The sequence below is a fragment of the Chionomys nivalis genome, chromosome 17, assembly GCF_950005125.1.
Source record: "Chionomys nivalis chromosome 17, mChiNiv1.1, whole genome shotgun sequence".
NCBI lineage: Eukaryota > Metazoa > Chordata > Mammalia > Rodentia > Cricetidae > Chionomys > Chionomys nivalis.
In genome coordinates, this window is record NC_080102.1 from 36433874 (window position 1) to 36451465 (window position 17592).

The window sequence follows — 17592 nt, forward strand, 5'->3', positions numbered from 1 at the left end:
GTGCCTGTGTGGTGTCAATACTGGCTTCTTTCACCCTACCCACCCCACGCCAGAGACAGGATATCTCTATATTAACAGTCTTGGCTGTCTGAAACTTAGTTTGTAGACCAGGTTGGTCTTGAACTCACTGCCTGCCTCTACCTCCACCTCCCGAGTGCTGGAATCCAGTACCGGACACTTTAATAGATACATCTATTCCTTTTGCTATTGGAGATGGTCACAGGCAAACTTGCTTGCAGTGCTATAACCAGCTCCAGAGCAGCATGATGAACTATGTATGGGGAGGGGACTATTTATCATCCCTTAACGAAGCAAAGCACCAGGAAGGGATGGAGCTGGTGGGGTCGAAGCTTGATCCCTAAAGGATCTGGGCTGGTTTTGGTTTTTCAAGACAGGGTTTCTCTGTGTAGTTTTGGAAACTGTCCTCACTCTATAGACCAGGTTGGCCTTGAACTCACTGAGAATCACCTGCCTCTGCCTCCCGAGTGCTGGCGTGCAACACCAGCACCCAGCTCTCTTTAATGTTTGAAGGAGCATTTGGAGGGCATACAAATGGGCACAGCGGGGCTGGAAAGATGGCTCAGAGGTCAAGAGCACTGACTGCTCTTCCAGAGGTCCTGAGTTCAATTCCCAGCAACCAATGGTGGCTCACAGCCATCTATAATGAGATCTGGTGCCCTCTCCTCTTCTGGCATGCAAGTATACATGGAAGGAATGTTGTATACATAATAAACAAATAAATCTTAAAAAAAAAAAAAAAACAAATGGGACACAGCTGGCAGAGAAGCAAAGGAGACAGATAATGAACAAGGGAGAAGTCACCAGGAAGTCACTGGGAATCTTTACTCTAAAAGCAAGCTCTAAGGGGCTGAGATGTGGCTCACTGATATGTATGAGGCCTTGGGTTCTGTCCCTGGCACTGTCAATAAGCACACGAATGAAAGCAAAACTAACTAAACAAGCTAAGGACATCCAGCTTATGAAGTGTAACAGAACGAACTCAGCAGAAAGGAGCCAAGTCCCCAGAAGGTTTCAAAGCAAGAGTCAGGGGTGGGGTGAGGTCAGGTTCTGCTCATGTGACCCTGTGCTATGGCCCAGTTCCTTTATAAAACGGGACCTGTCACGGACGTTGAAAGATGTGAAGTGGATTGTGCTGGGTTAGCTCCAGCCCAGGGTGCCCACGGTCAGGTGGAGCAGACAGGAAAACTGAAAGAAGAAAATGAAGGCCTAAAATCATATAAAGGAGACATGGGGGGCTGGAGAGATAGCTTAGTGGTTAAGAGCACTGACTGCTCTTCCAGAGGTCATGAGTTCAATTCCCAGCAACCACATGGTGGCTCACAACCATCTATAATGAGATCTGGTGCCCTCTTGTGGCATGTGGGTATACATGGAGGCGGAATGTTGTATACATAATAAATAAATAAATAAGTCTTTTTTTAAAAAAAAAAAGGAGACATGGAAGGGCTGGAGTTAACATTCTAAGCAGGGCAGACTGTGGGCATGCCACCTATGTCGTTAGACAGGGTCCTGTCCTCAGAAGACCTGATGATGGAGGTGGGTCTTGTATTAATCTGTTGCTTTCATTGGTAATTAATAAAGAAACTGCCTAGGCCCATTTGATAGGCCAACCCTTAGGTGGGTGGAGTAAACAGAACAGAATGCTGGGAGAAAGAAGCCGAGTCAGTGAGTCGCCATGATTCTCCCACTCCAGACAGACGCAGGTTAAGATCTTTCCTGGTAAGCCAGCTCATGGTGCTACACAGAATATTAGAAATGGGTTAGATCAATATGTAAGAGCTAGCCAATAAGAGGCTGGAACTAATGGGCCAGGCAGTGTTTAAAAGAATACAGTTTCCGTGTAATTATTTTGGGGCATAAGCTAGCCATGCAGGCAGCTGGGTGCCGGGGACGCAGCCCTGCCGCTCATATTACAACAACCTGAGTCAGCACTCTGACTTAGCCATCCTGAATTTCTAAATAACTTTATTCTTGTGCACATGTGTGTGTTCCCATGTGTGCAAGCGCATCTGATTTTGTATGTGGAGACCTAATGTCATTCCTCAGGAGCTGTTGACCATGTCAACCTTGTTTTTGGAGACAAGTTCTTTCACTGAACCTCAAACATTCAGCTAGATTGGCTGGCCAACAAAGCCCAGGGCCCTGCTGTCACCGTCTGCCCGCAGTCCTGAGAATACAAGCCATCAGTGCCCGCAGTCACACCCAACCTTTCTTGCGGATGCTTGGAGTCAAACTCAGGTCCTCATGCTTGCACAAGCACTTTACCAACTGAGCCATCTCCCCAGCCTCTGGTTTTACCTTTGCACTTGTATTTTGTAAGTACATCCAGTATACAAAGCAGTATGCTGAGGAGCAGGGGAGATATGCCAGATGGCACTCCACAGGCTCAGGCCAGCAAGTGTGGTAGGTGGCGGGCAGCACAGGTCCCTAGGAGTTGGACTGCCCATCTGGCATGCACTCGTATGGCTGAGCAGTCTGTGATTCTGTGGAGCTGCAAGAGAACAGGGAGGAAGGATCTGTGCCCAGATGGAGAGTAACAAAAGAGTGAGCGGTGGCACAAGCCCAGCAGGGCCATGGTAAGAAAAGGGGTTTCATCTAAAAGTGCCCGACGGTGTGGGGTGTGCACAAACACAGCGCTGGAGCCGAGGATCGGGCAGCACAGCCAGCAAAGGGGCAGGGACTTTTGATAGCAAATTGTAAAATAAAAGATGAATCTGAAGGTTGCATTAAAGCTCATGGTTTGATTCAAAGAACCAAGAAGGAAAGTCTTTTTGTCTTTTATTTATTTATTTTTAACATGTATGGTTATTTTGCCTGAATGTTTATCTGTGAATCACTTGCTTGCTTGGTACCCAGAGAGGCCAGAAGAGGGTGCTAGATCTCCTGGGACTGGAGTTATGGGCAATTTTAAACTGCCACGTGGATCCTGGGAATTGAACTTGGGTCCTCTGGAAGAGCAGGCAGTGCTCTTAACCACTGACCCATCTCTTCAGCCCCGGGAAAGAATTCTTAAAAGAATTTACAACATCACAAAGCAAACATCAGACACAGAAATCAAATTAAAAGTTCACCACACTCTGCAGAAGAGAACTGTGTCCTCAAGATGCTTCATCATTAACAAAGGCAATTTTACAATAACCTTTCCTTTGTAATTGAGGAAATCAAATTGCATAAACAAACTGGGGGCTGGAGAGATGGCTCAGCAGTTAAAACCATTTGCTACACTTGCAGAGGACCTGGTTTCCATTCCCAGCACCCACATCATGGCTCACAGCCACAGAGAACACCAGTTCCAGGGGATCCAATGCCCCCTTCTAATTTCTGCACAGACTTCACACACATGATGCACATACATACATGTTGCAGGAGGTCCTTCTGCTCCTCCAGCCAATAGCCGCTGAGATACCAGCCCATTGGGGCGTGGTCTCTCTCCCTTTAAAAAAGCGGCCACTTCCCTCCTCGCTCTCTCTTACTTCCTGCTCTGCTTCCGGCCACTAGACTCCCTTCTTGATTGCGCAGAGGGCTGATGTCTGGGATGGTGATCTGTAAGTTTTTTCCCCTTTAAATAAATAACCATTCTATTAATCATAATTCCAAACTGGTGTGGGGTTTGTTTGTGACTTACGCCTTCGCTTTCACATACATACGGACAAAACACTCACACACTTAAAAATGAATAAATATTTATAATTACATGAATAAATTGTTAAAACATTTACAATGAGCCGAGAATGGTAGCACACTCCTCTAATCCCAACAATTAGGAGATAGAGGCAGGAGGATCTCTGGGAGTTTAAAGCCAGCCTCATCTATGTAATGAATGTCAGGCCAGCCAAAGTTGCATAGTGAGACAATCCTGTCTCGAAAAAACAAGACTCAAACAAAGAATCTGTGTGGAGCTGGTGAGGTGGCTCAGTGAGTAAAGGCACTTGGGGTCAGGCGTGGTGACTGGAGTTTAATCTTTAGGATCCACATGGTGGAAGGAAAGAACCAGCTCCCTGAAGTTGTCCCCCAACCTCCACATGTGTGCTAGAGCACCCCCCACCAGTAAATATGTAAATGTTTACAAAAATCTATTTAGGCTGGGAATATAGCATAGTCTGTACAGTGCTCTAGCACATGTGGAGCCCTGGATTCTCTCCCATGCTGCATAAACAAGGAGTGCTGGCAAGTGTTTATCATCCTAGCACTTAGGAGGTTGAGGCAGGATCAGAACGGTCGAAATTATCTAAGTACGAGGATCTGAGTATGTCTATAATCCTGGTATGGGAAGGTGGAAGCAGGAGGATCCTTGGAGCTCTTGCACTACTGACCAGCTAGAAATGCTGAATTGGTGCACTCCAAATTCAGGAGAAGATCATGTCCCAGAACACTAAGGGCTGGTGAGATGGCTCAGAGGGCAAAGGTGCTTACTGCACAAACTTGGCTATCTGAATTTGACCCCTGAATCCAAGTAAAGGTAGAAGAACAGACTTGTCCTCTGCTTACCACAGACACATCATGGCATGTGTGTCAAACACACACACACACACACACACACACACACACACCGAGTTCAAGGTCATCCACAGCTACAGAGCAAATTTGAGGCCAGCCTAGAAGACCTGCAACTTTGTCTTGGAAAAAAACAAGTTAACCAAACAATGATAAACAGAAAAATTTTGGCCCAGGGCCGGGGAAACAGAGGGGATAAACAAGCTGAAGCCACAAGCGGGGCCCGACGAAGAAACAGTGACACAGCCCCTGGTGAGTTGGAAGTCTTCACTTTATTACTATATCACCAGAAGTCACCACCTTCACTTGGTTCACCACGGATGGATGGATGTCATAGAGGAGGATGCCACAGGGCCACTGGATCCACTCTGGAGAGGCTTAACCAGGTGGGGGAGGGTCTAGAGCAGGGCCCAAGTTGGGGGCCGCCCTTCACCGCACACACGCACACACACACACTCACAGATATATTGTGGAGCCTTATATTATACATCTTATATATAGAAAATATATATATTTATACTATACACAGGCAGTAACGCTGTGGGAGGGGCTGGGGCACCCAGACAAGAGCTGTGGGCACCAGGGGGTGGGAGTGTCGGGGTGGGGGTAGCACTAGGAGATGGCTAACCCAGCCCATCCTCCATAAACTCTGGGGACTCCTGCTCACACTCAAAGGGGTTGTGAATCAAGGTTGGGGTGCCCCAGGGGTAACAAGTGGGATCTATTGGTTACATGGGAAAAGCCTGGAACCCCAAGAGTCTCTGAAGATCAAGAGTCATTAGGGCAGATGGAACGGAGACTGGTGCCGGTTCCCTGGGAATTAGCCCCTTGATTGCTACATTCCACCACCCAGGCCAGATGGCCTGTGACTGTGCAGATTATGTCATCTCAGAAGGCAGAAGATGGGGCTCCCAATCTCTCACTCTGTGTTTAACCTTGGATGAGACCTGAGTCTCTTGAAAGACCCCTGCAACTATAAAGTCCTGTAGAAGCCATGTTTCCCAGACCTTCTTTTGTGCTTGACAGGGAAAAGGGAGCCCCAAGTCCATAGGGCCCAGCTGTGGGGGGTGTCTCCATGGAGAGTGGGGGAGAGAAAAGCAGATGCAGTGGAGAGGGGAAGGAAACCAGGGTGCTGCTGGCCTTGGGTCCTACAAGGACTATGCTCTGTCCAAGGAGGTATGGGGCGGTGATCCCTCCCAAATCACTGAGTCAGAAGCCTGGGTCTGACTCAAATCCTCCTAGGCTTCTTGTCCGCTGTCTGACATGGCTACCATGATGGTGGCATGCATCTGGAAAAGGAGGGGAGTGTCTGCTGAGGTCCTAGCAGCCCAGCTCCTGTAAACTTCCGCAGTCTGAGGTCTAAGGTCGATGATAGACACCCCAGGCTGGGCAGAGTTTAACCAGCACTCTGCCCTCTGCTTGACATCACCAGCGGCCTGTTGCTTCCTAGGGAGGCATCGATGGGCCATCCTCAGATCTCTAGCGTTCACCAGCAGGAGTTGCAAAGGCCAGGACTTCTCATAGCCTCTTGGTGGCACAGAAACATTCTGTGGCCATTGTCTCCCCTCTGGTCTGAAACCAGTTAAGTCACCCAAGCTGTCCCTGCTTGACCCACCTGGGTGGGGCATGGGGCTGTACACAGAGCCCCTTCCCAGGTGTGGAAGTTAGCAACCGCCAGCTGTCACTCAGCTGCCTGGGGTCCTCTCCCAACACTGGAGCCCCCTATGGAACCTGGAGACCCCAGTTAGGATCCAATCTCCAACGCTAACTCTCTATACTCACAGAGACTCAATTTCCCCTTCTGCTCAGAAGGGGGCAGTGGTGCTCCTTCTGTGCCTCTGAAGCACGTGGCCCCTCCCTGGCTGTCTTCCTGAGGCCTGCACTCATGCCAGGTCTCCTACGGTAATGGCCCTGTACCTCTATGTAGGAGTTCACAGACTATTAGCAGGCAGGCGTCACAGACATCCTCGGTGACACCTCACCAACATAGGTACCAGAAGAGAGAACATGCCTGTAGGGCACGGGGTGAGATGCTGAGGACACCCTTGCTGAAACTGACCCGCAGCCCATTGCCCTGCTTCACAAAGAACCAGCTGGTGTATACTAGGTACACAGGACGATGGCATAGACACCCTCCCTTTGGACTCCCTCTGTCACACAGAGGGAAGCACCTGGTGTGAGAATGTGGCCTTGCTGTCTCTATAGGTCCCACCCACTCTTCCATCTCTAGTCTCTGAGATAACCTGCTATTTTCTTTCCTGTGGCCTGAGATCTCCCTGAGTCCATTCTCTCGTGTCTCACTTCCGAGTCGTCTGGGGCAGTGGGACCTTAGCTATGGCACTCAAACTGAACCCGTCATTGAAAGCTCCAGTCCTGAACCCTGGCTGACCCAGACAAGCAGAGAGAAGTGTCCCAGGTGGTGACAAGGGTGGAGTCACCTGCTGGATGGGTGGAGTCAATGAACTCGGGCAGCAAGACCAGCACAGGGACCTTGGGCCTGGTCTCCACTCCCCCTAGCCTTCTGTCTACCCAGTCATGTGTCTACCCAGCAAGCCCAAGAGGCAGGGATGGCCACCACTCCATTGGGAGACTGCAAAGGAGGTTGCTGGAACACCCCCCAAAGAAGTTCCCTGTGGGGCATGTTGAGCATGGAGCAACACAAGGGGACAGGGGGAGGTCTGGGGAGCCCTCTAGAAGGCCAGGACTAAGGAGAGAACCTGAATGGGGGAAAGTAACTGAGGCAGAAGAGGCCCTTGGTTTGCAGCAGATCGTGTGTCTTGCTGGACTCAGGTCCTGAAGCGCCCCCCCACCCCCGAATTAGAGTAACACTGAGAGGCAAGGCCTAGGTGCAGGAATAGAAAGGCTGGCAGGAGCTCCGTACCTAGCCTACCTTGAGCTCCTTGAATGGCCTTGGACAGAGTACTCTGACCTCTCAGACCTCGGTTCCCTCAACTATAAAATACAGATGTCCCTGGCAATTCCAGGAGGACCGACTGTTCCATACCAAGGACTCTGGGGATGATGGTCCCCATCCTGTGATTGACCACACTCACCTTGTGACTGAGCCCCTGCAGCCAAACTTGCCCATATCTGTCTGTCCTGCCTTTCCTGCACCCGGAGCAGGGCCTCCTCAGCCCACTGTCCCCCATCCCTCACTCCCAAGCCGAGCAAGGCCTGGCATACAGTAGGTGCTCAGCAAATGCTCAAGGACACAATGAATGACTGTAACCCCTGGGCCCCACCCTCTAGACGCCTGCTGGGCACACACTTGCACACACATGTAGATACACCCCACCTAGCTCCCCCCCACCGACCCACCCCAGCTGCACTGGGCCTCAGTGGAGTCACCTGGAGGCTGAGCAGGTGCTAGGCAGGGTCACCTGGGAGGGAGCAGGGTGTCTGAAAGGGGAGCTAGGATGAAAGGGCAGGGGCAGGGTAGGCGGTCACTGTTACCACCATCATGGGGGCTCAGTAGCCCTGTGACTGGTAACCCTGGGGCTCAGCATCAAAGGCGTTGGCTGGATGCTGGTAGGTGCCACCCATGCCAGCAGGGTCCGGCCCAGCGCTGGGCTCCACGTAGGGTGCATAAGGCATGCTGGAGTCCTGGCTGGGATCCATGTAGTCCTGGGAGAAGAGGGCCGAGTCGGCGCCAATCTGGTACCGCTGGAAGGCCAGCACAGCCTGGCCCGCCTGGGATGGGGGCAGGCAGGGACGAGGACAGGTAGGAGGGATGGTTAGGAGAGAGACAGACAAGAGTATTGGGTTAGTAGAGGTTAGTTGACAGGATACAGATGGTTACAGATGTTCAAACCACCAAGCCTGACTAAGGGGAAGGACTGTTCACACAGCCACCCCTTCCGAGGCCCAGGACCACATCATTCAGCCATAAAGAACCTCAGAAGTCACCTGCCCCAGTACCCCAAGCCAAGACAACTTAGCCTCGGAGGCCCACAGCCTGCTCCCAAACTGTGTTCTCAGGGGTGTTATGTGAAATGGGAGAAAAAGCCTCCTAAAACAGAACTCTTCGCATTGCCTAAAGCCATCTTTTTGCTTCTCTTGCAGCTAGGTAGTCATGTGGTTAACTTCTAGCCAATGGGGCGCAGCCATATCCCATGACTCACTGTCAGGTCTAATGCCTGGAAAACAGATGTGATAGCTGGTGCTCCAATAGCTAAAACGCTCTAAGATGGATGATGGGTAAGAGCTAAGGGTGTGTCTAATCACTGAAGGCACTCAGAGCCACTATGCAAGCCCCACACTATTTCTCCAGATTTGAAATTTGTTTAAATTATTATTATTATTTGGAATTGAAATCATTTGCCACTAAAGCTAATTCCAGCTGAAACACACAGCCAGACAAGTTTGGGAAATGAACAAAGCAGTAAAACACGTCTCAGAACCACAGGACTCATGAACCACATGACTGTCTGATACATGATGGGCCCTGTTTGTCTCAGCACAAAGATTGCCTGCAGCTGCACAGAGAGAAGACAGGATGCTGACCACAGGGACCACTTCAAATTGGCTCTGCAATTCACAGAGAAAGCCTTCCCTAGACCTTTCCAGCCCACAGTCCTGGGTCATGGCTGGGAAGATGAAGGCAGAGAGGAGGAGTGCCGAGACTCAGCCCCAAAGCCAGGGGCCCTGGCCTGTGTGGGACTGAGGAGTTGTCAGGGCTCTCTGGGGCAGTGGTGAGAGGGCAGGAAACAAAAGAGAAGTATGGAGGCCAGGCTCTCCCTGTACTCCCTGGCTTCGTGATGACGCGGAGGCAGGAAGCTGGAGCGAGGACTCCCACAAATCCTTCCGAGCTAGAGCAGTGGTTCTCAGCCTTTGGGGGTCACGTGTCAGTTCCTTAAATTACAATTATATCAGCAGCAAAATCACAGTCGTAAAGTATCAATGAAATAGTTCTGCATAAGGAACTGTATTAAAGGGTGGCAGCATTAGGAAGGCTGAGAGCCACTGCTCTAGAGACACTGGAGACAGTCCCCTGCCACCCAGTGCAAAGGGAGAAGGTCCTGCCCCAGCAATCATAAGAGAGAGATTGAGGGACTCTATTCAGCACTCTGGGACCTGTAGTCCACGTGATATCTCACTGGGCAGCAGGCTGTCTGTACTTGCATGCCGCCAAGGCCTGCTGGCTCACTCTCTGCATTCAGCGACCAAGGCAGAAGCAATGCTCTGGAGTCCGCTTGCACCTACTGCATCCTCATCGCCTGCAGAGAGTACAAGCCCTGGGTGGTGCTGTCCAGATTCTAGGGACCCAGAGGAGGCAATGAGGAGGATCTAGAGGCCAAAGTCTTTCGACAGAACAAGTATTCACAGCTGGGCAGTGGTGGCGCATGCCTTTAATCCCAGCACTCGGGAGGCAGAGGCAGGCGGATCTCTGTGAGTTCGAGACCAGCCTGGTCTACAAGAGCTAGTTCCAGGACAGGCTCCAAAACCACAGAGAAACCCTGTCTCGAAAAACCAAAAAAAAAAAAAACAAAACAAACAAACAAAAAAGAACAAGTATTCACTAGAAGACCCATTCCCCGAGGAGAGTTTATGGGGATGACCTGACTCAAGGAATGAATGAATGAATGAATGGGTGAACAAATGAATGAACGACAGAACTGACATTTATTGAGCATCCCTGTGCCAAGGCCTGCGGGCCTTTGTTCAACCTGCTCAGCTGCCTGAAGCATCCATTATCAGTCAGGCTAGGAAAATTGACCAAGATTCAGAGAGGTGCAAGAATTTGCTCTTGGTCACACAGCACAGGAAAGCTGAGCTGGGCCAAAGGTCCTCCAACATTCCAGGCCAGCCCTCTGCAGGAAGTCACCCCAGGGGGACAGTAAGCTGGCCTTTCACACCACAATCACGGACAGGTTATCACACTGTCCAGGCTCAGCCCCTTCCAGGAAGGCACTTCAGACCCTCTAAGGGGTTACCCCACTTTGTGGAAGGTCGGCTACCTTTCCCTCCCAGCCTACAGGCTCCTGGGACCAGGGACCAGTCTAATCCACACAGGCACCAAACTGTTGCTCAATGAATGTTTACTGAAGGAGTGAACGTAAAGAATAAACCGAGGAAGCGATGCAGCATGAGTGAGCCAGCGCTGAGTCTTAGCTGACTGCTCCAGCTAGCCTGTCCTTCCTGTCCTAGCGGTCAGCCGTCTCCTGCACCTGAGCCCTGCTGGGGCCTGGACTCCCTGCCCTTCATGGGCTATGGCTGAGCTGAGGCGGGGAACAGTGTGTTGTAGTCCTCCTGGAAGGTAAGCTCCTTGAGTCTGCGGACGGCCAGGGCTGCTGTCAGGCTCTGCCGGAGAGAGCAGGGGTGAGGCAGCTGAGGAGGTGGAAGGGCAGAGCTGACTCAAGAAGGCCAGCTGTGGCCAGCAGCACCAGTCCTTCAGGTCCAGTCACTAAGTTCCGGTCAGCTCTGCCCATCTCAGTCAGAGGCCCACTCTCCTTCAGATACCTTCTTCCCAAATGAGATCCCCTGGGGTCACCTTGACTGTCCTGCCCAGTCCTGAAGGCATCAAGAGCTATGGTTACTCATGGCTGGTCTCCAGGAACCACAAAATTCTAGCTCCCAAAACTGGGGGCTGAGGATGCCCCAGAAAATGGGTGTTGGGGTCCTTTTAAATATATATATATATGGCCAGGGCTGGAGAGATGGCCCAGAGATTAAGAGCACTAAATGCTCTTCCAGAGGTCTTGAGTTCAATTCCCAGCAACCACATGGTGGCTCACAGCCATCTGTAATGAGATCTGGTGCCCCTCTTCTGGCATGCAAGCATACACGGAAGGAATGTTGTATACATAATAAATAAATAAATCTTAAAAAAAATAGACATGACCTAGACCCACACAAAGAGGGGCTAGCCTTACTATGCCATGGGGTCCTTGAGACCTTGGGCTAGCCCTGCAAAGAACAGACTGCAGCAAATCCAAGACCCCTAGATATGATTCCCCCACCTGCAAGATTTCTAGTTTTGGAAACAGGGTTTCTCTGTGTAAGAGTCCTATAGCTCTGTAGACCAGGTTGGCCTTGAACTCACAGAGATCCACCCGCCTCTGCCTCCTAAATGCCGGGATTAAAGGTGTGCACCACCAATGCCCAGCTTATTTTTTGTCTTTTTTAAGGAATATTATTTTTAGGCCGGGTGTGTGGAGCAAGTTCCAGGACAGCCAGGGCTACAAAGAGAAACCCTGTCTTGAAAAACCAAAAATAGACAAACACACTGCTAAGTGACTGAGCCTCAGTTTCCCTGTTTGGAAAGCAGTGTCAATAGGAACCTTCTGAAGTGGGGAACCCCCATGAACGAAGACTCAACATGAGCAAAGAAAACAAGGGAAGCAGCAAAGGCACTGCCTGTGTGCAGAGACCAGGCAGGAGGACCTTGAGTTTAGGCCCAGACTGGGCTGCACTGTGACGTTCACGTCACAACCCTAGGAAAGTTGCTCCACAAAAGGCAAGGGTTTGCCTTGCTCAGGGAGGCTGTGGGTGGTGCCGGAGTGAGGTTCCCGCCAGGAGGCAGAGCTCAGCCTACCTATTCAACAGGCCATAGCTTGGGGTGTGGCTGGGGCCAGTGGGGAGTATACAGGCACCATACTCACCCAAGTGAAAATGGAGAAGAAAGAGAAGGCGATGGCGGCCCGGGCGGCATCCGTCCCTTCATTCAGAGGGTTGTCCTGGACCTTGGAGACTTGCCACTGGTTGGCCAGGAAGCAGAAACCCACGAACCAGAAGAAGGCCCAGAAGGCTGGAGTGTCCAGGGTCAGGCCAGATGTCAGTGACACACACAGAGAAGGGGGAGAAAACAGGGTACCAAGGAACAGGGACACAGGTCAAGAGCATGCTCCCATGCTTCCCGACCCCCAAATGATGAGCAAGGAGGTGGAACAGAGAGAAGGAGCAGACTGGGAATGATGGAGTTGGGGTTGGGGGGCCACAGAGAGGGCAGGTCAAAAGCAAGCAGATGCACAGGGCAAACCATGGAGCGAGAGGATGATGGGGAGGAGGTGGGCGGCCAGGTCAGGGGCCTCTCTTAAAGCCTGCCACATCCCTGGCCTGGTCTGGACAGCCAGATGCTAATGCAAGGAGCAGGATACAGCAGCCCTGCTCAGGCTTCTGGAGAACTGGGAAGAGGGACAACTGGGACAAGGACAATAGTGACTGCACAGCCTGGGCCTCCACTTCCCACATGTGCAACTTCCAGAAGCCTCCCAAGTGGAGCCCCCTGAAGCTGAGGTGTGTGGGCTGGGTAGAAAATCAAGATCCTCTGTGGGTACCCAGGGTCTCCCAAGAACTGTCCAGGACAGAGCCTGGGCATGTGCCAGCCTATCCCTGAAAGGAGCTTCTGGGAACTCCATGGAAGCAAGGGAACAGTCACTTAGTCCTAGGTCTTTCTAGAAGGTCAAAAGGTCCCCAGTTCCTTAGGAAGCAGGGCCCACAGTCTCCTGATCCTGCCCAGATCCTGATCTGGGACTCCCATGGGCGGGAGACTGGCAAAGGGAGGTAGTTCTGCTGAGACCAAGGGAAGGGGGGATCAAGGATCTCCAGGGAAGGGAGCCGAAGGTCACTGAGACCAGAGCTGACTTGAGCCCCTCCCCTCGTCAGCCGCAGCCCCTCATCTGTGGCTTCACACCCACACTTCACAGGAGGACGGGAGGTTATTAGGGGGTACCACCCGAGCAGGCTCACCCGAGACACCGATGTCGGACAGCACAGCCTTCTTGCGATCCTTGACACTGCTGATCTGTGGGAAGTACACGTCCAGAGCCAGGTAGAGCAGGCAGGTGAGGAACGCCAGCACGCCCACGGTCACGCCGTAGCTGCAGGCATTGGGGTTCCGGTTGTAGATACAGAACTCCTCCTCCTCCTCTGAGCTGTTGAGGTAGCCCTCATTCACGATGGAGCCAAAGACCACAATGGAGAAAACCTGCAGGGCGGAGCAAGTGTGAGCACAGCCAGGCTCCCTCACCCTGTCAGCTGTAGCCTGATCCGCTGCAAACACGAACACGAGACAGGTAGGTATGTAAGCAGGGAGCCCAGAAAAGGAGGGCGACTTGCTTGAGGTCACACAGCATGGCAGCATTAATCACTTCCTAACACTGCTACAGAGCTCAAGGGCCTCTTACTGCTCATGCAGTCCCTCCTACCTCCTGACACCAATGGTCCCCAGGGCTCCCTGCCAAACTCCCATCCTCCAGGTCAGTTTCTACAGTTCCTAGCACCCACCCAGCCCAGTATCGTGTCCCTCTCTGAACAGCCTAGGAAGGGCTGCTCTAGTCTGGTGTCTCGGGCCACGAGTCCTGGTCCTACCCCAGGTGAATGAAGTGAGAAGTCAAAAGCTCATAGCGGTAGCCATCCTGCCAGAGGTGTCCCACGAGAGCCACTTCACTCACGGTCTTAACAAACCCGGATCACTTCAGCTGGACTGGCAGCTAGCTCAGGCCACAGTGACTCTGCCTCCTGCAGGCCACACCCCATGGTGACTAGACCTGGTAGACAAAATGTGGTTACAAGGTGTCTCAGAGCTGGGCAGGCAGCGGTGGCGCACACCTTTAATTCCAGCACTTGGGAGGCAGAGACAGGTAGATCTCTGAGTTCAAAGTCAGCCTGGTCTACAAAGCAAATTACAGGACAGAGAAACCCTGTAGCTACAGGTGGTTGCTAGGGGAAGGGCAGCCATCTTCCTCATGGTGAACTGCCGTTGCCAGGTAAATAAGGCCCTGCTGTGCTCATGCCAGCAACCTTAATACAAAGACACAGGGCTGGAGAGCAGCCCAGCGGGTAAGAGTGCGTGCTACTCTTCCAGAGGACCCGGTTCCGTTTCCAGTACCCATTTCCGGTGGCTCATAACCATCTGTAATTCCAGCTCCAGGGGATCTGGTGCTCTCCACAGGCCGCTGTGGGTACTGCACTTTACGGCATACATAGACACAAATGCACACACATAAATAAAACAGGAATGATCAAATACATGACTGCAAGAGCTTGTTGGGAAGAGGGGTTTGGCAGGAGGGAGAAGGAAGAATGACTGGGGAAAAATGATCAAAGTACATTACATAAGTTTGAAGTTACAAAAGGATTAATTTAAGCGATGAGATTTTGCCTCTGGCTCCCACTTCACTCACTCTCTTGGCCTCCTGTCCCTGCCTGCTCTACTGGAAGGCAGCTGTTGTGACAAGGGGCGGAGGAAAGTCTCTAGCTGATGGCCTGAAGGGAGCTGAAGCCCTCTCCATCAGCAGCCCATGGAGTGGGGATGGGCTGAAACCCAGAGCACCCGCTTGTGAACTTGAAACTGACATGTCCATAGGAGAGCCAATGAGACCACAGCTCTGGCTGACACCATGGCTTTAGCCCGTGAGAGACCTGAAGGCAACAGCGCCCACCTTAGCAGATTCCTGACCCACGGAAACTGAGGTAACCTGTGACTGCTGTTTTAGGAAATACATTTGGGGGCAATGTATTATGTAGCAATGGCTAAACGATATATCAGTATCATCAGCAAATGCAGACAACTGCTCACGTGTATGTGGAGGCTAAAAGTCAATGTCTGGGGGCTTCCTCTGCTACTCTCCACCTTACTTTTAGAAACAAGATCTCGAGCTGGGCGGTGGTGGCGCACGCCTTTAATCCCAGCACTCGGGAGGAAGAGGCAGGCAGATCTCTGTGAGTTCGAGGCCAGCCTGGTCTACAAAAGCTAGTTCCAAGATAGGCTCAAAGCTACAGAGAAACCCTAGTTCGAAAGAAGAAAGAAAGAAAGAAAGAAAGAAAGAAAGAAAGAAAGAAAGAAAGAAAGAAAGAAAGAAAGAAAGAAAGAAAATCTCTCACTAAACTTGGAGCTCACTGACTCAGCTAGACCGTCTGGCCAGTAAGCCCCAGAGATCTTGCCATCTCTGCCCGTCCAGCACAGCTATTATGCTATTACAGGCTCAGGCCACTGTAGTCAGCTTTTAAATGACTATGAAGGCCTGAACTTGGGTCCTCGTGTCTACATAGCAAGAACTTACCAAGAGAGTCATCTCCTCAGCCCCTACTTTCCGTTTATTTAAAAATGTATTTTACATGCATGGATGTTTGGTCTGTACACATGTGTACTGCTCATGGAAGCCACAAGAGGGCGTCCGATTCCCCCGGGAATGGATTCCCAGATGGTTGTGAGCCTCCATGTGGGTACAAAAAAAATTCCTTCCGTTATCAGCCACATGCTCTCTGCCACAGTGGACACACCCAGGAGGGGTAGTAAGGCAGAGACGTTGTGGAATAGGGGAAGAGCCAATTTCACAGTGTTTTCTTGCATGTCTACCATCAGACAACAGTGATTCCGTTCATCTGCTGCCTCATGACACCCTCCAGGCCTCAGCACACTGAGGTGTTTGATCTTTTTATTATATGAATCTCCATTAAGTGGATAATTGGTGATGGGATAATACATTGGTATTTGTGAGTTATGGTTTTTAGAAAATTAAATTGGTATCGACTCTTGTATGTTGATACAAAGTTAAATTATATTAAATATTGTATGCAAGTATGCTTCAACCTGTTTAAAACATTTGTTATGTATTGATATATATATTTACCATATTGCAGTGTACATTTCTACCTCTGATTAAGATACTTATACATTGTTTATGTAATGATATACATTGTTTACATTTGGTGGTCATTGTCCTCATTTATTGCACAGTTTTTATTCTCTTAGTCTTCAAGTTAGATAGGTATCGAGAATTATAGATCAATAGTCATCTATGTTTGTCATATTTATATATAGGCTAATCAGGTTTTTTTTTGTTTGTTTTTTTTGTTTTTGTTTTTTTTTTTGCTTTTTCGAGACAGGGTTTCTCTGTGGTTTTGGAGCCTGTCCTGGAACTAGCTCTTGTAGACCAGGCTGGTCTCGAAATCACAGAGATCCACCTGCCTCTGCCTCCCAAGTGCTGGGATTAAAGGCGTGTGCCACCACCGCCCGGCGCTAATCAGGTTCTTTAGATAGAAAGAGATTATACTTAGTATAGATAGTATAATCTTCAACAACCTCTTCAAAGAGCTGTAAAAATGGCCTTTAATTCAACCTAGAGTTCCGTAGAAGTGAGACACAATCACTCCTGGCAATACCACTCTACTCCCGAGAGAATGCTGAGCACCAAAGACACTCCACTTGGAGCTTGTCTTCTTGGCAGAACTGGACTTTGGGCAAAGAAAAGCCCATATCTCGACCACTGACAGAGATACAGAGTATCTGTAAATGGATAAAAACAGGATTGTCTTATTCTGCCAAGACAGGGTAAGATAGTTCTAAAAAGTTTCTTGCCTTTAAAAATGATATGTCAGTTACGTTAGGCCTTAGCCAAAATTGGTTGCTTCAACATTGCAAATGAGACTTTGGGTGATTGCCCAGGTAGTCAGTTGTCTCTATCATTTGTTGCACATTTTGGAAGTTTCTCGTTTGTACTTCCTGGTTGCTCAAGTAATATTACTTCCCTTCTCACATCTTTGATAGAGTTGAAGATTAGATAATGCTGTTACCCTCCTCATGATTTAGCTAAACTTAATTTCAATACATTATTTTTTAAATATTTTATTTATTTATTATGTATACAATATTCTGTCTGTGTGTCTGCCTGCAGGCCAGAAGAGAGCATCAGATCTCATTTCAAATGGTTGTGAGCCATCATGTGGTTGCTGGGAATTGAACTCAGGACCTTTGGAAGAGCAGGCAATGCTCTTAACCACTGAGACATCTCTCCAGCCCTTCAATACATTATTTAGACTCCTTGAAATAGAATGCTTAGTAAAACTTTTGTTATATGTTTCTTGCTTAATATTGTTTGTTGCTTGTAATTTTATATTCAGTATCTGTTCCTATTGTATATAGTTGTATTGGGTTTGGTTCGATCTTGTTTAGACAAAAGGGGGAGATGATGGGGAAGCTCAGCCAATCACATTTGGCTAGGGTGTGGCCACCTGGGGCCAGAGAAGAAAGACCTGGGAATCTCTCTCTTCTCTCTTCTCTCTTCGCTGTGCTTGTGTTCGCTTGACCCTGGTCGTGTGGGTTTCCCTGTTTTCCAATTATTAAACTAGATCTGT

General features: G+C 50.0%; 1 protein-coding gene across 2 annotated transcripts in view; it reads right to left on the reverse strand.

The window, feature by feature from the left end:
- Positions 1-4768: 4768 nt before the first annotated feature.
- Syngr1 (synaptogyrin 1) overlaps positions 4769-17592 on the reverse strand; it is a 29268-nt gene continuing 16444 nt past the window's right edge. Inside the window, exons 2-4 of one of the 2 annotated variants that reach the window (XM_057792474.1) lie at positions 13204-13441; positions 12117-12262; positions 4769-8205 (exon numbers count right to left, since the gene is read on the reverse strand). In XM_057792474.1, coding sequence (XP_057648457.1) covers positions 7984-8205; positions 12117-12262; positions 13204-13441 — 606 coding nt within the window. In that variant the 3' untranslated portion in view covers positions 4769-7983. Of the gene's footprint in view, positions 8206-10130; positions 10816-12116; positions 12263-13203; positions 13442-17592 lie in introns of those variants that run through there. The other variant, XM_057792475.1, reaches the window with a different exon arrangement.